This window comes from Chrysoperla carnea, chromosome 1, assembly GCF_905475395.1.
Source record: "Chrysoperla carnea chromosome 1, inChrCarn1.1, whole genome shotgun sequence".
Classification (NCBI taxonomy): Eukaryota; Metazoa; Arthropoda; class Insecta; order Neuroptera; family Chrysopidae; genus Chrysoperla; species Chrysoperla carnea.
This window is the reverse complement of record NC_058337.1, coordinates 93,985,806-94,004,349: the sequence shown is the minus strand read 5'-3', so window position 1 is coordinate 94,004,349 and position 18,544 is coordinate 93,985,806. Positions and strand designations below refer to the sequence as shown.

At 28.0% G+C, this 18,544-nt stretch overlaps 2 protein-coding genes across 3 annotated transcripts; one reads left to right on the top strand and one right to left on the bottom strand.

Annotated features, from left to right (window-relative positions):
- The first annotated feature begins 321 nt into the window (after positions 1-321).
- LOC123292336 (zinc finger protein 429-like) lies at positions 322-2,566 on the top strand. Its single transcript, XM_044872963.1, has 2 exons — positions 322-978; positions 2,552-2,566. The coding sequence occupies exons 1-2, from the start codon at positions 322-324 to the stop codon at positions 2,564-2,566; spliced, it is 672 nt and encodes a 223-aa protein (XP_044728898.1).
- Positions 2,567-5,939: 3,373 nt separating this feature from the next.
- On the bottom strand, positions 5,940-16,280 carry LOC123306070 (protein slowmo). Of its 2 annotated transcripts, XM_044887945.1 has the most exons (4): positions 16,019-16,222; positions 15,786-15,951; positions 7,809-8,145; positions 5,940-7,402 (listed from the first exon to the last, which is right to left on the bottom strand). In XM_044887945.1, the coding sequence occupies exons 1-4, from the start codon at positions 16,048-16,050 to the stop codon at positions 7,392-7,394; spliced, it is 546 nt and encodes a 181-aa protein (XP_044743880.1). In that variant the 5' UTR covers positions 16,051-16,222; the 3' UTR covers positions 5,940-7,391. The 2 variants fall into 2 exon arrangements, with proteins under 2 accessions (XP_044743880.1, XP_044743879.1); XM_044887944.1 differs by lacking the exon at positions 5,940-7,402 and having other exon boundaries at positions 7,647-8,145; positions 16,019-16,280.
- Between the last annotated feature and the right edge of the window lie 2,264 nt (positions 16,281-18,544).

Below are 18,544 nucleotides of genomic sequence, written 5' to 3'. Positions count from 1 at the left end.
TAAACAGCTAACTTTGCAAGTACTACTTACCGACGGCAGCGCGGCTGGTGGCTGAAAAATGAACTATAAATTCTACAAATTTTCAGGGGCAGGCGCGCTTATGCTTTAGCGCGTAGCGATCGTTGTCGTTCTCTCTAACCTCCATGGTCTGTTTGGTGGGCATGAGAATTGAAAGTTGGCAATACTGATGATCTGTGATCTGTCAGCAGCATAGTTAAATAAGTTTTAAATAAAATATTATATGCAGTTTGCAAAAAAAAACGTCTACGAATGTCAATCAATCACGATAAACCAGAAAATTAATAAATTGATTATAAAATAATGTCAGAAGCAAATGTGGATCCACTTCTAATTGAAGATGAAAATATTAATAATATTGAAGCTAATCAAACAATGTTAAACGAAATATGGATGATTAACAATAAAAATATAAAACTTGAACCACAATTAAGAACAGAAGTAACATTTCTAGATGAAAATATAAAAATTGAAGAAATACTCATAAAAAATGAAGTTATGGAAGAAGAATCTTATTCATGTGACATTTGCGATGAAACTTTTACAGTGCAAAGTGAATTAGACGAACATCGACTTATTCACACCGAAGAAGATCCTTTTATATTGGCAGTTGAACATAAACCAATTCAAAATGAGAACCTGGAATATTCGTGTGATAAAAATTTTACGAGTGAACATCATTTAAATGGATATAAACGACCTAATTTTCGCGAAAAATCTTTTTCATGTGATATTTGTAAAGAAAAGTTTACTCACTTACACAGTTTAGGTTATCACAAACAAATTCATACCGGAGAACCACTGTATTCATGTGATATTTGTAACAGACCATTTCCTCGAAAAAATTATTTACTTAACCATATACGATTAATGCATGACAAACAACGACCATTTTCATGCGATATGTGTGATAAAACATTTACGTCTCAAAATCATTTGTATTCACATGAACGAATACATGTAAAAAAAATTGCATGTCATATTTGTAAGAAAAATTTTACTCACGAAAGTAGTTTTAATAATCATAAGTGTAAATATTCAACAGAAAAACCTTATTATTGTGATTTTTGTCATAAGACATTTTCATCTGAACATCAGCTAATTGGACATAAAAGGATGCATTCTGGAGAAAAGCCTTTTTCATGTGATATTTGTCACGCCAAATTCGCCCACTTACACACTTTAGTTTCTCATAAACAAATTCATGGCCGAGAACCATATTCATGTGATGCTTGTGATAGAACATTTCCACGATTAAACAATTTACTTAACCATAAACGAATCATGCATGAAGGGGGGCGACCTTATTCGTGCGACGTTTGTGAAAAAACATTTACTTGCCAAAATCATTTGGTCACACATAAACTTGTACATACAGGAGAGAAACCATATCCATGTGATGTTTGTGGTAAAACCTTCATGCAACTTACCAGCTTGGCTCAACATAAACACAACCATCCTCAAATGCGGCAGTACTCATGTAATGTTTGCGATAAAAGCTTTACTCAGAAAAATCATTTAGTTATACACAGACGAATTCACAATGGAGAACGCACGTTTTCTTGTGATATTTGTGGTAAAACATTTACCAAGCGATGTGGTTTAACTAATCATAAACAACGAATTCATTCGGGAAAATAACTTTTTTATGTAATGTATGCCATAAAGCACTTATCTAACGATGGTAGCTAGGTACAGAAAAATTCATTCTGGAGAAAAACAGAATTTTGATAATCTGTAGAAGATAATTTTAAACCCGTCAATTTTTATCTTTTTCAAACAAACAAATATTTATGTATTTTGTAAATATCTTTGTCTTCCCTCACACGCTTACGCTTCTTCATAATGTTTTTTCTAAAAATGTATACTCAGGCATTGTAATAGTGTACGGGGAGTGCTATATATCTGTTGTATAATCAGTTAGTGTCTCCTGGGAGTATTTTATTATCCAGTCAAATTACACTTTGAAGGTTAAAAAAATTCCCATACAGCTAAAAATTGGTATGAATGTTCAGAATACTATTATAAATGAATTGTGAAAAGTCCCCATCAATCCCCCTTGTGCGAAAAATTTTATTGAGGGGGGAAGTTTGCAAAAATAGGTTTTTCGCGTTTTTCAGCAAAACCATGAGTTTTGCAGCAAAAATAGTTCAGACAAAAATTATAGATAATCCGATTCTGTACCAAAGGTGTCTCTATACCTTTTTTTTCATAAGTATTGCCATTTTCGTGATATAGCGGTTCAAAGAATTGAAAAAATTGTTGAAGGGGAATTGATGGGGACTTTTCACAATTTTCATTTATAATAGTATTCTTACCAATAATTAATCTTGATTTTTAATAAATTTTTTTGTTTATTGATTTGATAATTGAATTAGTTTGCCATTCCCAACTCTAACTTTATTTGTGATATTTTGATTTTGTATATTTTAAATTGTATATTTTTAAATAAAAAACATAAAATAATTTTCATGAAATATTTTATCAATAAAATACAACCATAATAATTATCCAAGACCTTTCTTTTTTACAGGTGACATATTTGTAAATCCTTTCTGTACTCTAATTTTATCAAATCTACTTCTTAGTGTATTTGTGCCTTGAGTGAACTGAAAAGGTCTATGCAAATCCCTGGACACTGGCAAGTTTGATAATTTAATCATAGTAGATCGTCAGTCTTTACGATATGGGAAAAAGTTTGAATCAACAGAATATTCAACAAAAAGGTTTCATGGTTTATTCAACTTTCAACAAGTAGATTCGATTCTACTAATTATTGTGTGGCTGATAAATTAAAAGACTCTCACTAATTTCCAAATGTTTTATTGTATATAGCTCAAAATCAGATACAGTGATGAGTTATAAATAGGATATAATCGTTAGTCAAAAATAAATAATGAAATTCGAAAAAAGTTAAAATTTATGTAAAAATATACTTAAATATTCTGATTTCGAGTCATAAAAACACATTTTTCTTTTAAAATATTAAAATTAAAGTCGTAATTTTTAAACTATATCACGTAACCTAAAACGCGGGTAAGCCCTGCTGTGATGTCATAGCGGTATGAGTCATAGACTATCAATTATTTCAGTGTAGACAGCTGGGTATAATATATCCATAGATAATAAGTATTTATATTTATTATAATAAGATGTCTATGAATATATCTGTCAAACTTATTTGTGTTATTTCGTATAGTGATACCCATATTACGTCATCAAATTGCCCGCGTTTTTGACAGTTTAAAATTTAAGTTTTTGGCAAGAAAGCGTGTGTATTTTTCCGAAAGAAATTTATGGTGGCTTTTTATTAGCAAAATCAGCATTTTGAAGTACTTTTTCAAAAATAGTGGAATACCCTATTGATAGCATCAAGATATGACGACATCGACGTAATGTTCCCTCAATTCATATATACAAACTGTCATATCAATTGGTATGTTATGATATTCATCGTCTACATTTATTGGTGGGGAGGAGAAAAATTAAACTTAAAATTTTACTTTAAATTTTGATATTTAGTCAAGTTATGGAAAATCATCACTCATACAATAATTTATCCCCTGATCATTTTTCTGTGAAAGAAATATTTACGTTGAATGATTTTATGAATTTGTGTAACATTTAAAAAAATATTTTTCCTAGTGCCGGGTATTGATTTCAGTACCTTTTGCATAGATTGTGCGTATGTAACTTCTAAGCTACACATCTCTATTCCAGTACAATTGTGTGATTTAGGAAGTAAGGCAAAAGTATTTTCATCATCAGGGAATTCCTTTAGATCCAAACATGCAGTATAAGCTGCATGTTTGGATCATAAGGGCCGCACACACATGAATATTAGCTTAAAAAACATGGTATAGGATTGAAAATAAAAAAATTCTATAAAACGTAACATTTAGCAAAATTTCTCTTTATTTTTCTTAAATTTTATTGTTAAAATTTACGTCACTAATATATTTATTAGCAGTAAAATGATATTTATGTTTGTATAATTTTCTTTACATTGCCAAAATAAATGGCGGAATGTGTTTTGTCAATAATGATTCTTTTTAAAAACTATTTAAACATTTAAACAAACAGCGCACATTTAATTTATCGATTAATATAATTTGTGTGGGGGTGTCATTTTTTATTAATAAAAATGAGAAGTTTTTGTTTTGTAATAAATATCTTTCTCTAAATACAAGTAGAAAATTTTTTTTTAATAAAAATTATTCTAGCTTGGTCTTTTTTAAAATAACTTATAAATAAAATTTATAAGATGACCATATATCTATATACGAGGTGCCCCCAATAGCGTTACGTCAGAAAATAATTAAATTGTGATGGGAACCTTCTATTTTAATTGTTGCAACAATTGCCACGCATAGGTATAATAATTCAGCACTTATTTTCAACGGAATGCTTAAAAAAACGATTGTAATGGAATATTATTAGGCCATCGCTTCCAACTTAAATAAACGTTCACTTTCTTTTCAACGTAAAATCAACTTTTTTAAATCATTTCATTTTACTGAAAATCGGATTTTTATGCCTGTATACATTTTAAAAAATGAATTTATGATTTTGCGGCGGGTAATCTGCTTATTTTAAAAAAGATTAAAAATCCGATTTAAATTAGATATTTTTTTAACTTTTGTAAAAAATTGTATTGTTTTTAAAATTTTGATAACATTCATAGATTATGGTTAAATGAATTTAAATTAGGTCTCCAGTTTCTATCTCGACAAACGGAACATTATCAAAATTTAAATAGGAAGAAAACGATTAGGAAAAAATGTTTATAAATGTTAACAAGATTTTATACATCTTTTAAAAAATTATTACCTAGAAATTAGTGCCAAATAAAATATTCAAACTTAAAATTTTTTAAGATATGTGGTCATCTTAATATCGCAAACAAATATATATATATATATAAATAGAATTTTCTAAGTATTTACAACAACCAATTATTAACTTCGTCTAACGTTACATAGAATGTTGTATAGATGCGACAAAGAATAATTTTCCGTTCAATCATTATTGTACGAATATTTAATAGATCAAAATCTGGCAACGCTTTTGTTTACAAAAAACATTTTAGCAGAGTTCTGCTGCAAAATAAGTAAATTTCATCCCCATGAAATATTAATCATAAATTATCATTAAGTTCATCCAAAAAAGTTTTCACCTGCCACGATGACCTCGCATTTATGAATTTATTGTCAATTAAAAAAAAAAACATATTAAAATTTTTTAAGTATCCAAAAGTTAAAAAAGTTACAATAATTTTAGTAAAAAAAAAAAAGTTGTATTCCATTTTTTTAAATTGGCTTTGAGTATATTAAACGTTACATTTCGACTATTTTAAAATTTGTACTTGTATAAAAAGGACTGGAGTATGTTTAGAATATTTTTTAAAATCTCTTTGTGATTTTTGTTGCAAGTTTTTGGGATGAATTCTACTTAATGTGACTAATAATTTTAACTATTAAAAATTTCTGCGTTCTAAATCTAAATTAATTTATATTTCTTATCAGTTTAGTATGCCTCTTCCCATAACAATTAGCAGAAAGACCATAATACTAATGCCAGGTCTAATAGATCTTAACAATAGAGATTATTATTCATATAAAAAAATTTAACAATATGACGCTTGTGCATGTTTCTTGATGTTCTTTATTGTTTATTGTTGTGGAAACAAATTTTTTTTATAAATTGCTCGTTTATCTATAGAACCGTTATGTTAATAAATTTTACTATGTAAAAGTAATCAATATTATAAAAAAAAAAAAAATAGGAAAATTTAAAAAAATCCAATTGCAAAATTTTGTCCTCTTCCACTTTATAGTATTTTAACTTTAATAGATATTTTATTATTTGAACTTAATTTTAAAGCAAAAAACTGATACTTAAAATTTTAACAAAAAATTGATCGTTTTTTAATAATTTCATACGAATTCGTTGTCAGTTCTTGAACTATAATTTAAATTACTTAACAATAAAGGTTATCTATCATAATCTCACACGTATTTATAAATTAACACATTCAATTATTTTAATTATTTGTACCTGAGTGATGATGAAACCAATTAAATCATCGTGTCAGATTCCACAAAAATTATTTATGATGAACGGATAATCATTGTAAAAACACACATGTTTTAACTGGTCTTTGTTTTTCACGGTTTTCAGTTATCTTAATGGCGGCCAACTTTACTTTTATATGCATTTAAACAGAATGCATATACTGTAATACATAAAGAAAAACGGCCGATACGAAAGCGCCACCATTACTTTGGATGGAAACATCAGCAGGAAAGACGCTCCCGAACTACTTACTAGCGTGAAAAGCATTTACTATCATGGTAAATACTTTCACAAGCTTATATAATTCGCTTTAACATTTAACATCGTTTGGCATCTCTTTAAACTGCGAAGAACAAAGTCCTGATTGGAATATCTACAGTTAATATTTGCACACATATACAAACCAGTAAGAACTCTGAACGCATGCGTGATTTTGGGAGATAATTTAAAAACCAAATGATGTTTAAGTTTTATAATCATTCCGTTTTAGTCTAGATTTTTTTTTCTTTGATATATAGAACTAAATTCAAGGAATTGTATACCTGAGACTATTTCAACACGATTTGTTTTTAGCAAATTTTAAATCAAAGTGAATTTTTAGCCAAGATTTCATCTATATTCGTTAATATCTTAAGTATGCATAATTTCAATATTATATTCGTTTTTCTATCCGAAGTGATCTTTGAGGATATTTTGGGTTAGATTTACCTATGTGTGACCCTTATCGTAAGCCAATTGATTGATCACCGAGGTTTAAGTAAATGTATAGCCGCATTCAAGAGAGCAGTCAATTTTGATAAAATGCAATCCTTTAAATTCTATTAAATAGTTAATAATTATCAAAATTTTAATCTGCTCTACTGTCTTTTCTGATATAATATGGCAGTATTCAATTACTGATAAGGGTTTTACTCTACAAGTAAAGTATTAAAGCTAATAAATAAAACTTTTAATCTTATGTGATCCTCAGTATTCATTCCACTTTAGCAGTATTTTTCCGTACTTTTCACGTCTTTCAAATATTTCGGTATGAAATAATCTAAAAAATCATTCCTGTAAATTATTTTCACAGACAATTCAATAAACACTGTAATATAAGTAAAGAATTCAATTCTTTGGATGGTTATTATTAGTATGTGGAATTTATGACTTATTAGTATTATCACGCAAAAACAAAATATCATGCAGTCTTGAACGCGTCGTGATCTCTTATACCGTCAGTTGAAATTGGTGGAGTGGTCCTTATCAGAGGAATTCGAATATTCTCAGAGTTGGCATTATTTTCTTACTCGTTTTAATTATATGTATGCTGAAAATAACGGAAAAAAGCCAGTGTAAAATTATAATTAATAATACTTAAAAAAATATCTTTAAAAAAATAAAAGACGATTTCAGTGTGACGGAGAAGATATTTTTTTTCCAAAATTTCAATATTATCATTGTGAAAATCCAAACGAGATTAAATTAAAAAAAAATAAATAACAAAAAATATTACAAATGACAAGAATAAATTATGAATTAATTATTACTAAAAAAATATATTATTTTTAAATAATGATATCTAAGTTATTAAAATTTTGGTATACTCGTTCTAATTGAATTAATATCATCGAACGATTTTTTCGCTTTCGAAGAGATATCATCATATGATTTTTTAGTTTTGGTTGTAATATCGTCAAATGATTTTTTTGTTTGATTTAATATTTCATCAGTACTTTTTACAGCGGACGTTGCAAGTTCTGTTACTTCTGAATTGATTTTTGAAATCACCCATTCCATTGCTTGACGACCTTTTCCAGCATTTAATGAAATTTTATTCGTTAATAAATCCTCCATGTAATGATTTAATGGGACACCTTCAACAGTTACAACAGCTTCTTGTCGTAATAATGTTTTATTTGGATCGTTTGGATGTGGTAAATATTTGACTGTTTCATCGACAGCTATAAATCGTCCAAATGTTAAATTTATTGTTTTTAATGTCATTTGTCGAGCATTTGGATCCACTTCACTACGTTCACTTGCATAACATATTTTGGCAGTACCGATTATCTGTAAATAACGAAAAAAATTTATTAGATAATTAAACTATTACGATGGGAAAATTTTAACACGTTTAGGGTACAATTATTATTAATTAGAAGGACGTGCATAATTTTGGCACTTGTAAAAGGAAACATAACAAAGTATGTGAACTATAATATTTTTGAACGTAAATATTCTATTGGGAAATTATTCAAATTATTATTACTGGTGAATCGAATTCCACTTGTCAATTTTTCAATTAAATTTTACGTTTTATATATTTGTATCAATAAAAATTGATTATACAATTTTTATGTTCAAAAATTCAAGGCTAATTTATTTTGTTGTACATAGTTTTTATCATAGGCTTTTAGATACTGACACAAAATGTCAAACCATTTGTTACAGTATGGTGACCCGTTAATCATTTCCCATCTGTTAGCCACAAAAATCATCATTTCATACGACGGTTTCGACGATTTTTAATCAGCCGCCATATATCACCCCCAAATATACCGCTTTTGCGGAGATAAGGAGGTATTTGAAACCTCCAGTAAAATATGGATATGATGATTTTCGTTAATGATAAAAGGAAAGTATTGGTTGGAAAGCAATGTGTAAGCTTTCAAACTTTTTAGAAAATTTTAATACAACTTTTCTCATCTTTCCAATGCTCGATTAGCAGCGATGGCAGTTGATAAACAAAATTTTGGTCTTCGTAGTCGAAAACTAAAAACCTAAAGCATTTGAATAAGTTTTAGATCCTGTCAATAAGATCATTTTGCTCGCAGATACAGATGTTTAAAATTTCACAATTGAATTTTTTTTAAAGGGACGATTTATTTGATGTCGAGTGTAGTTAAGAACTGTAATAAGTATGTAAAACATTTCCTATAAAATCAGTCACAATTCAACCTTGTAATAATAAAACATTTTTAATTCAAGAAGCCTTGACAATGTTTTATATATTTACCAAACTACGATTAATAAGAAAATATTTTAAAAGGCAAGGTCTGTGCATATATTAAATATAAAATGTAAAGTTGAATGACTTTCAAAATCATTTATTTCAATACTTTTCTCTTATTTTTTATAAATACATAATAAAAAATGTTATTGTAGTTTATTATAGATAAATATGTGTACGTAATTACTATGTACATACGTATCAGTCTGCTATTCAGATAGTCAAAATGGACTTTGATCGTTTCATGACGAATTTGTGATGCATTGTAATTAGAATTATTTTGCTGTTATTACAAATTTTTGACTGGGGTGAAATATTCTTTGATTGACGTGAAACTTTATAATTTTTTAAAGAATTCTCTTAAATATTCATTTGAGGAAAATAAATTTATTAAGAAAAGCAATTTTCTAGATAAGAATGGTTAAAGTTAGAATTGAATTTCAAGCACTGCAATTATACCCTTTACTCTATCGATTTTAAATTTGGGTATGTTGTAGGTATTCATATTCTATCTGCCCTTTTTATTTTTCGAAAATTCTATTAATTATCCCAATTTTCATTTTTCACATCCAGGAACAGTGGAATAAGAAAAATTTCTATAGTACCAGGGCAGGTAAAAATGATGAAAGAAAAGTTGCAAAATATGAATATCTATAACATATACAAATTTCAAATCGATAGAGTAAAATGGTCACAGTGATTGAAATTCAATTGTAACTTTAACCATTCTGATCTGGAAAAAAGGTTTTCTAAATAAATTTTTTTTTTCCACCAATGAATATTTAAGAGATTTCTTAAAAAAATTATAAAGTTTCACGCTAATCAAAGAATGTTTCACGCCAGTCAAAAATTTGTTCATAAACGCCTCAAAAGCCTGCAAATTTTATCACAATAATAGGGCTGCTTATTATAAAAATGTAGACAAACTAGACTGGATATAAGAACCAAATTTTTGCCAGATTAGATTATACACCTCCTAAAATTTCGGTTGGAATCAATCAACTATTCCATGGCATTTGGATCAGCCCTGGATCTCGAGAGTACAAACCTGTGTACTTGTTCCGGAAATCATTATTTAATGTATTTGAAAAAACGATTAGTTTATTTTGAACACATCTGCAGATAAATGGAGCCAATTTAGTACGAAAATATTCAAAAAATTTGAATGTTATTAATTTTTGCCAAGAACTTGCCGTAATTTAAGAGCTTGTCGTCGAAATTTTGTGCAAGCATGATTTACCAGAAGCGTTTCCTAATGTTAGTACATCTTTAAAAATATACTGCATAATACCAAATAATAAAACCAATCTGCGTTCAACAGTCAGGAACGTTTATCTGGCCTCGAGGTTCTAGCCTTTGAATATAAAATTGCTTTTGAAACAGACTTTGATGAGCTAATAAATTCTTTTGCAGAGAAGAAAGCACGCCGTGTAAAGCTGTTAGATTATTAGAGAGGAATGTCTCGATTGTCAGTTGTCTTTTCTATTTATATGTTTCCTATATTTAATTTTATGTCACACCAATTAGAATTATTAGCTAATAACTACTAAAGAGTGATAATTTATTTTATTAAAGGGTTTATGTTTCCTCACAAAAAATTTCACCCATTTTTATATTGGAGGTTTTTTGGAGAGAGACTGTGCCACTATCAAGTTCCTGCTCCGGTTTAGAAAAAGCTAAGTGCCAAGTTAGACTGTTCGTTTGGGAGCGATTTTATAGTACACCTCCGCTCCCCCACACAACAGATTTTTGTTTAATAATATCGTATTTTTGGAATCAAAGAAGATCCTTTAAAGGCAGAGACCCGTTGAAAACAAAAATTTTCAAATAAATTTCTCTATTATAAAGCTAAGTAAAAATTGGTCACTTATAAAATGCTGATTGTGTAAAAATTTATTCAAACAATTCAAAAAAAATTTCATAGTTAATTTTTTTGAAATTAAGCATAATAATAATTGAATACAATAATTCTAAGTGGGAAGTCAAAATTTAATAATAGTCAAAAATATTTGGTTTGGCATTTGAACAAAATAAGTTACATGATTTCAAGGTTGTCACAGAAATTGTTAAAGTTGATTAGAATTTTTTCATTTAAAAATAATATTACATGTGATTGTTTCTAATACGATTATCAATAGCAACAATAGCAATAGTCTTAAATAATAGAGTATTTTATACATAACGTAAACTGAGGTAACAATTCTAATTATAAACGGAATAGCAGTCTCGTGCCTGCCTGCATTCGTCATTTGCTGCAACAGTTTTGTATTTTGTTCGATATACATATCATTTATGCGACTCACGTTTTATTTACATATGTTAATTATTATTTAATTAATTTCAATAAAACATTGTTATTGTTTCAACGGTTTCGTTGATTTTTATACCCTGTATATATGAAATATATATCAAAGGTATACAAATTTTAATCCCAAGTTTGCAACGCTTAAAAATATTGATGATTCGACCAAATATGTTCATAAAATCACTTAGTCCTTTTCCGTTTGTCCGTAAAGACGATAACTCAAAAACCAAAAGAGATTTCAGCTTAATGTAGCTTAAATTTATCAACTCAAGGTAGTAATAGCACCAAGGCAATTTTAGATTTAGGGTTAAAATTATTTGTACCTTATTTTCAATTTTGATGATGAATTTTGTTATAACTTCATAAATGTAGACGAAAAATAAGAAAAAAATTTTCCGATATCTGCCTTGGTTTGCGAAATATCGAAAGCTAAATAGTTAAACAAAATTTTCAATTTTCGATATTTTGAAAATTACTCCAGATATCGAAAATTTTTATATTTACTTTTCGTCTTATATTCTCAAGTTATAACATAATTCACCATCAAAATTGAAAATATATATTTGTTTAAATTCGTGTCCCCACTACCGTACTCACACATCCTTAATTAGTCGGACACAGCGGTTTTTTTTTAGTTTACAATAATTGTTAACGTTTTAATTTTAATTTAAACGCCTAACAGTGCATATCCAGAGTCGAAATCGAACTCTGTATATGCATTACTCTAAATCTAGACTTCTAAAGAATTAGTGATCAATATGAGTTGGAATTAAAGGAGCAATCGTCGAAAGCTATCGTTCTTAAAATAACCAACATCTTTTATATACTCAAAATATATATGCTATACTTCTAGAAATTCTTGAATGGCTTAGTCATTACCTACCAAATTTGGTCTTTGCGGGCCGAGATGGTATTAAAAATTAAATATTGATTTGATAGAAAAAATAAGCATCAAATTTAGTAACATTTTACAATTAAAATACAAGACGTAGATTGACTACAACCTTCGCTTGTAAATAATATGGTAATGAAATGTCTATACTAGTTATGTAGGCTTGAAAATTTACACTTATTACTCATTTTTTCTGTTAAAATCATCATTTTAATCATTTTCACTTTTCTTATTATTTGAACCAATGAAACTTTTTCTAAATTATTTGTCCCTTTGAATTTTTTGGTAATTTTTCTTAAACTTTATAAAATTGAAAAAAATTACTTTGATTTTTGCAATGGTCTTTTCATCAACCAAACCTAAATTTGTGCAGAATTATAACATATCTGAAGTCATGATTAGATGAATGAGATTTTTGGTGGTAAAAATTAAGCTTTATTTATCTGCAAAAATCATGAACTGTGCCTCTTCTAAATTATAATCGGTTTAGCGATTTTTTTCAGTGATAAAATTAACAAATATTCAGACACACTTTAGCACTTAGATTGATAGTATTTCCATAAACTTTAAACAAAAATCGATTTAGTTCTATGTTATCAAGAATATGCCCTTATCACTTATTTAGTTTATATTGGAATTTAATTTATCTTATAGATCAAAATTCAAAAATTATGGTGAAGAGTAAATACTTGTGAAATATTAAGCAAATAAATTTCTATTTTTTTAATCTAAAATTCAAATGGCAACAATTATGATATTGATATCAATTATGAATAATTTGTTTAATTAACAAAATGGTTCATTAAACGACCTCCTTATACAGTAGAATCTCGATAAGTTAAAAACCAAGGAGAATATTAAATAAGTTGAGTTATCGAGTTTTTAACTTACTAAGGGTTTAACTAGAATTTTAAATGGTTCATATTTCTACTTAGTGAGGTTTATTTATGGTCTTTGTTAACGGATTATACATATTGTGTTAGGTATATGTATTGTTATTTATTATATACTCTAGGGCTAGGTCAAAATATGAATAAGAAGTGAAAACAAACAATGAACCGAGTTCATTATTAAAATACCCTGTATAGAAAAATCAGTTCTTGCATTATTTTTTATAAATTATAAATCAAGAAAGAGTTCGTCAATGAACAACATAGGTCGATTAGATTTTGGGTCGTAGAACCTATCTTGTAAACCGTTAGTGCAAATATCTCGGTTTCTATTACAAATACGTCAAAAGTGATCAGAAATGATTTTATAGAAAATTTTAATATCTAAATTTTGTATTAAAAACTTTTTTCTGTATCTTCGTATGTTTTCGAGATTTTTTCAGAAAAATGATTTTGGGAGTAGTTTTTAGTGTTTTTCTACCCCCTTAATAGAATTCAATATTTTTTAACTATGCTTTCGTTTTGATGGTACTTTAAATCTTTATTTTATTGGACTAGGCAGTCTATACATAGAAACAAAAGGTCCGCAATTAATACTAAATTACGAAAAATGATAAATAAAATATTTGATACGGAGTCATCTGATAACAAAAATATTATTAAATACTTGTAATTTTAAATAATTGATTATTTCAAAACATTTTCTGATTCAAATTTAATTGAATATTGAATAAGCTTTCCATTCTATTAATATACAATTAAAATAGTTGTTTGAAAACAATTAAATAAAATTTCGAATTAATAAGTCAAAAATGATTAACTTGTGCATTGCAATCTAATTAATTAATAAAAGTGAATAAATATTAGACAGGGGAGTTTTAGAAGGTATTCATCTTTAATAAGGGTATTTTTAAGATTATTTTTTAATGAAATAAAACACATAAATATTACATTACGACCCTAGGCTAGAAAGGTGGATTTCCTGGCGTGTGTTATATAATGTAGGGTTATGAAATGATTTAATTAGTTCACTTCTATCAATTATTCCGCCAGTCTCTGTATCATATTTGAGTAAGACTAATTTTACTCAAAATTTAAGGCAAGTAGATTCAAAACAGCTTCGTTTTTTTTATGTTTTAAATCTTATGCATAAATATAACTACTATTATATAACTACTGTATCGGCCCTTACATTTAATACACCATAAAATTTAAATTTTTGATTAGCCCCAAAACCAGAATTGGTTTATTTAGACAATACGTCTAAGTTGTGTCTAAGGAGTGTAGAGATAAAGGAGCACAATCTCTGTGCTAAGAAAGTGACCCTAAAATTGCATTAAATTAAGATGGCATTGGTGTTCCAGAGGACCATACATACATATACATACAGTTCGTACATATACATACACATATACCCTACACTACACCAGCATCTATTTATTTAAAGATTGTGCTCCTTCGGTCTACCCTCCATAGTTGTGTCACTCGATTAATGAACTTGTAGCTAATATAACATTAAGAGTGGTAATTAAATTGCAATTGCTTAATTTTAATATCTTTTAACTGTTTTCGTAAAATGAGATATTTTATAAGCAAGACCTATAAAAGTAATGAAACAAATATGACAGAAGATCAAACTAGACAAATAATCTTCCTTTTGTGTCAATAACCACCGATTGTATAAGGAATTTGAACCATTTTCGAAGTTAGAATAAATCACCAAGAGATATAACTTCTCTAACTATATCGAAAAATGTTTATTGCAAAAATTGCAAATAACAAAATTATTCTTTTCATTCAAAAAGAAATAGTCTAATATACTTTTTGTTTTTGCAAATGGGTTTGATAACACAATAGGCACACTATTTTAAACTTTATATAAAAACTTATATCTAATTATAATAGCAAATATGATTGCCTTGGTTGCAAAAAAATAATATTTGGCAATATTTAACTAAAGAAAAATTTTAACCTTGTAATACAAGTTTTAATTTAATGGCACGTTTGAGGTTATGTCAAATCACTAATAAAATGTATGTTCAAGAGCCGAGCCAAATGAAATATTTTAATTCCAAGTATAGAGATTAAAATTGACTCAACACACGTGCTTTCTTATCTCATGATGCGACGACTATCTTATATCTACCAAAAAAATTTAAAAAGTTGACTGTGGTGTCACAAAATTTATGATTACATAATTTATACTTTAGTAAATCCTAATCATTAGTAACTATGGTTAACTAAATATATACAATTTATTTCAAAATCTCTTATTTAACACCTATTTCGAAATTTTAAAAATATTATAATAATTTTAAATTTACAGTTCGAGCTAGAACTCACAGATAGAGTTACTGTTTTATAAAGTTTTTCAATATTTTTCCTCGAAATTAATTGATTTTTTCACATTAAATTGCAGTCGATTAATTATGATAAGCGTAAAATATTACTACAACTTTATTTTGCCGATTAGTTAAATCAAAAGTGAATGAACTTTTTATCAATTCAAAAAGTAGGTTATATTATTTTCGAGAAACGTCGAAATGTCAAAATTTATGAATGAAAGTAATGTTAAAGAATGCAATTCGTACAAGCAAAATTATATTTACTTACAGCTGAAACCCATCTAGGAAAACCCCATTTCGAACTGACAAGTCTATGTGTATGTAAAATACCATCAACAACTTTTCTTTCTACAACGTCTGTTCCAATCACAGCTGGATTCATTGGATTTGGATATTTCCTCCAGGCTGCTTGTGCTACCGTTTCCCAAGGATGACTAAAAAAATGTGGTTATTAGTTACTTAATTACTTCTTGGTTTCTAAATAAATATTTTTAAACTCACTTGAATGTATGCTCCGAAGTCCAAATCTTCATGCTGTTCTCAATTTATTCTAATATTCCAAATATTAATTCGAGATGAATGAAAAATTTTATATACAGGTATTCACAACACAATGCTTGACTAATGCAAACTGACTACGGGATGGTGTTCAACTCAACATTTAATGTACGGTTACGATTAACTACCTACAAAGAGTAAATGGCTGTATTCACTCGTTTGCAAAAAATCCGTAAACATTCACTCATATAACGTTTAATGCATTTTAATGTCAACTACACAGTCGTGTGTAAATTTTTCAATTGACATATACACTTGTCATGGTGTACAAACTGTAATTTGCCACAACAGAAACCTACACATATTTTGAATAACTTTTGTTTTAAAATTTATAATTAATATTCAAAAATTAAATCCCTTACATGTTGGATGATTACTTTCTCACTTTTTCTTCCTTCATTTTTGTAACACTTTCAAATTTTTCCTCCAAAATAATTTGAGAGCTGAATTGTTTTGTTTCTCTTTTGAAATTTTTAAAATCTAATTTATAATAACAATAACCTAAATATGCATATACATAAATTTACTGAGTTATACCCTCATAAAATGTCTTAATTCAAATTAAAATTAAAAAATTAAAGTTGAAAATATTTTTGAATGTTCGCAACTTGTACCATTATTATTGTTTTAAATAATAGTATCAATTGATTTTCACTAGATGTCACACTACGATAAATGATTATCTTGTATTTGTAGCAAACTGTTTTATCAACAATTTACCTATATTTAAAAAAATCGTACCCATAGTGACAGAGAAAATATAATAGACTTTAGTAAAAAAGTTAATTTATCGAAAAATCTACTCTTTTTATAAACTGTTAACTTGTTTAAGAAAAATTTACATTCTTCTTAATCCAAGTTGTAATAGTGGTCCTAGAAAGTTTTAAGTTTGTGGCAAAATTTGTTTGATTCCCCGCGCATTTATTGTTAAGGAAACAATTAAAAAAGTTATCAAATGAGTAGGCATTACTAAGGACAAATAATTGGAAAAATCTTTGGGTTTTCACGCCTTTTTGCACCATTTTGATGCACTATACTCAAGTCTGAGTTCAAGAGCTGTTTAACATTTGAGGCACAATTATGTTATTATGTCTGAATTGAAGCTGAAGACCCATCCTCTCTAAGTTGCTTGGCAGAAGTTATTAGAGAAGGGTAGTGAAGTTCACATCAAACATCCTTTTGCTACACATGCGTCATTCTAGTCACTTATTATACCATGTATATATGAAATATACATAGTATATTAAGTTTAGTCCAAAGTTTGTAACGCCTAAAAATATTCATGCTGCGAAAAAAATTTTGGTATAGGTTTTCATAGAATCACCTAATTAGTCCATTTCCGGTTGTCCGTCCGTCCGTCCGTCTGTGGCTCGATAACTCAAAAACGAAAAGAGATATCAAGATGAAATTTTTATAGCGTACTCAGGACCTAAAAACTGAGGTCAAGTTCGTAAATGAGCAATATGGGTCAATTGGATCTTGTAAACCGTTAGAGATAGAACAAAAGTTTAAATGTAAAAAATGTTCTTTATAAAAAAATAAACAACTTTTGTTTGAAAATTTTTTTTGTAAACTTCACTGTTTACCCACGAGGGCGCTTATTAGGTGCAAATTTTATAGTATGCATTAATATGGGAATATCAGTGTGTGGGAATATCAGTGTGTGTAGCTATTTAAAAGTGGATATCTTTTTTTATTCACGTGACGTAAAAAACAAACGATTGCTTCATCAACACTGTCTATACATGGTATTTCAACAATTAACTCAGTCAATTGTTTGTTTTCACTTGTTTTGATGTATTTTGTGGACTCTTTTTGAGTCAAACAGCTATAAGAGATTGTGCTCTTTTACCTCTACATTCCATAACGCTTCACTTATTCAAAAAAAGTGCCGACACTAGATTTGCATTTAGTTGCGTCCATAGAGATATTGATATGCGTCATGGTTGCGACTTTTCCAAGCTTATGACAGCCATCTCGTGATATAAAATATAAACTAAAATCATACATTTACCAACAATTACAGGTGTAGGTAAAAAGTTGGTAACAAAAAAAAAACTTTTTAAAGTATGACTGAGTATGTGGTATGACTTATAACAAATACACCTGTTCATTTGATTGGTGACTGAGTGAATAGTGGTCAGGTAATACATTCAATACACTGTAGTGGTCCGTCCAAGACACTATACACTACACAGGTAAATACATTCAGTTCTGTTGAGTTTGAAATTAGAATATAGTTAACTAACTACAAGACACATTCCGTACAAAAGTTGTGTTGTGTTACCTTTTACAAATAAAATTAATACCAAGAGTATACAGAAATTATAGGTACTCTACAACTACAAGAAGTTCTGTGTGTATGTGTGAAGTGTTTCTGCATTCATAAGCGTAAACATTGCCTATATTAAAAGAAGTCGTCAAACTTTATATTAATTTACAAATGTTTTAAATAAAAGTTTTTCTTTT

Coding starts and splice junctions, on each gene's coding strand:
- LOC123292336 (XM_044872963.1), top strand. CDS start 322: ATGTCAGAAGCAAATGTGGATCCACTTCTAATTGAAGATGAAAATATT.
- LOC123306070 (XM_044887944.1), bottom strand. CDS start 16,050: ATGAAGATTTGGACTTCGGAGCATACATTCAA. Junction 15,952..16,018: donor ACTTCGGAGCATACATTCAA/GTGAGTTTAAAA, acceptor ACATTTTTTTAG/TCATCCTTGGGAAACGGTAG. Junction 8,146..15,785: donor TTCCTAGATGGGTTTCAGCT/GTAAGTAAATAT, acceptor CGTTATTTACAG/ATAATCGGTACTGCCAAAAT.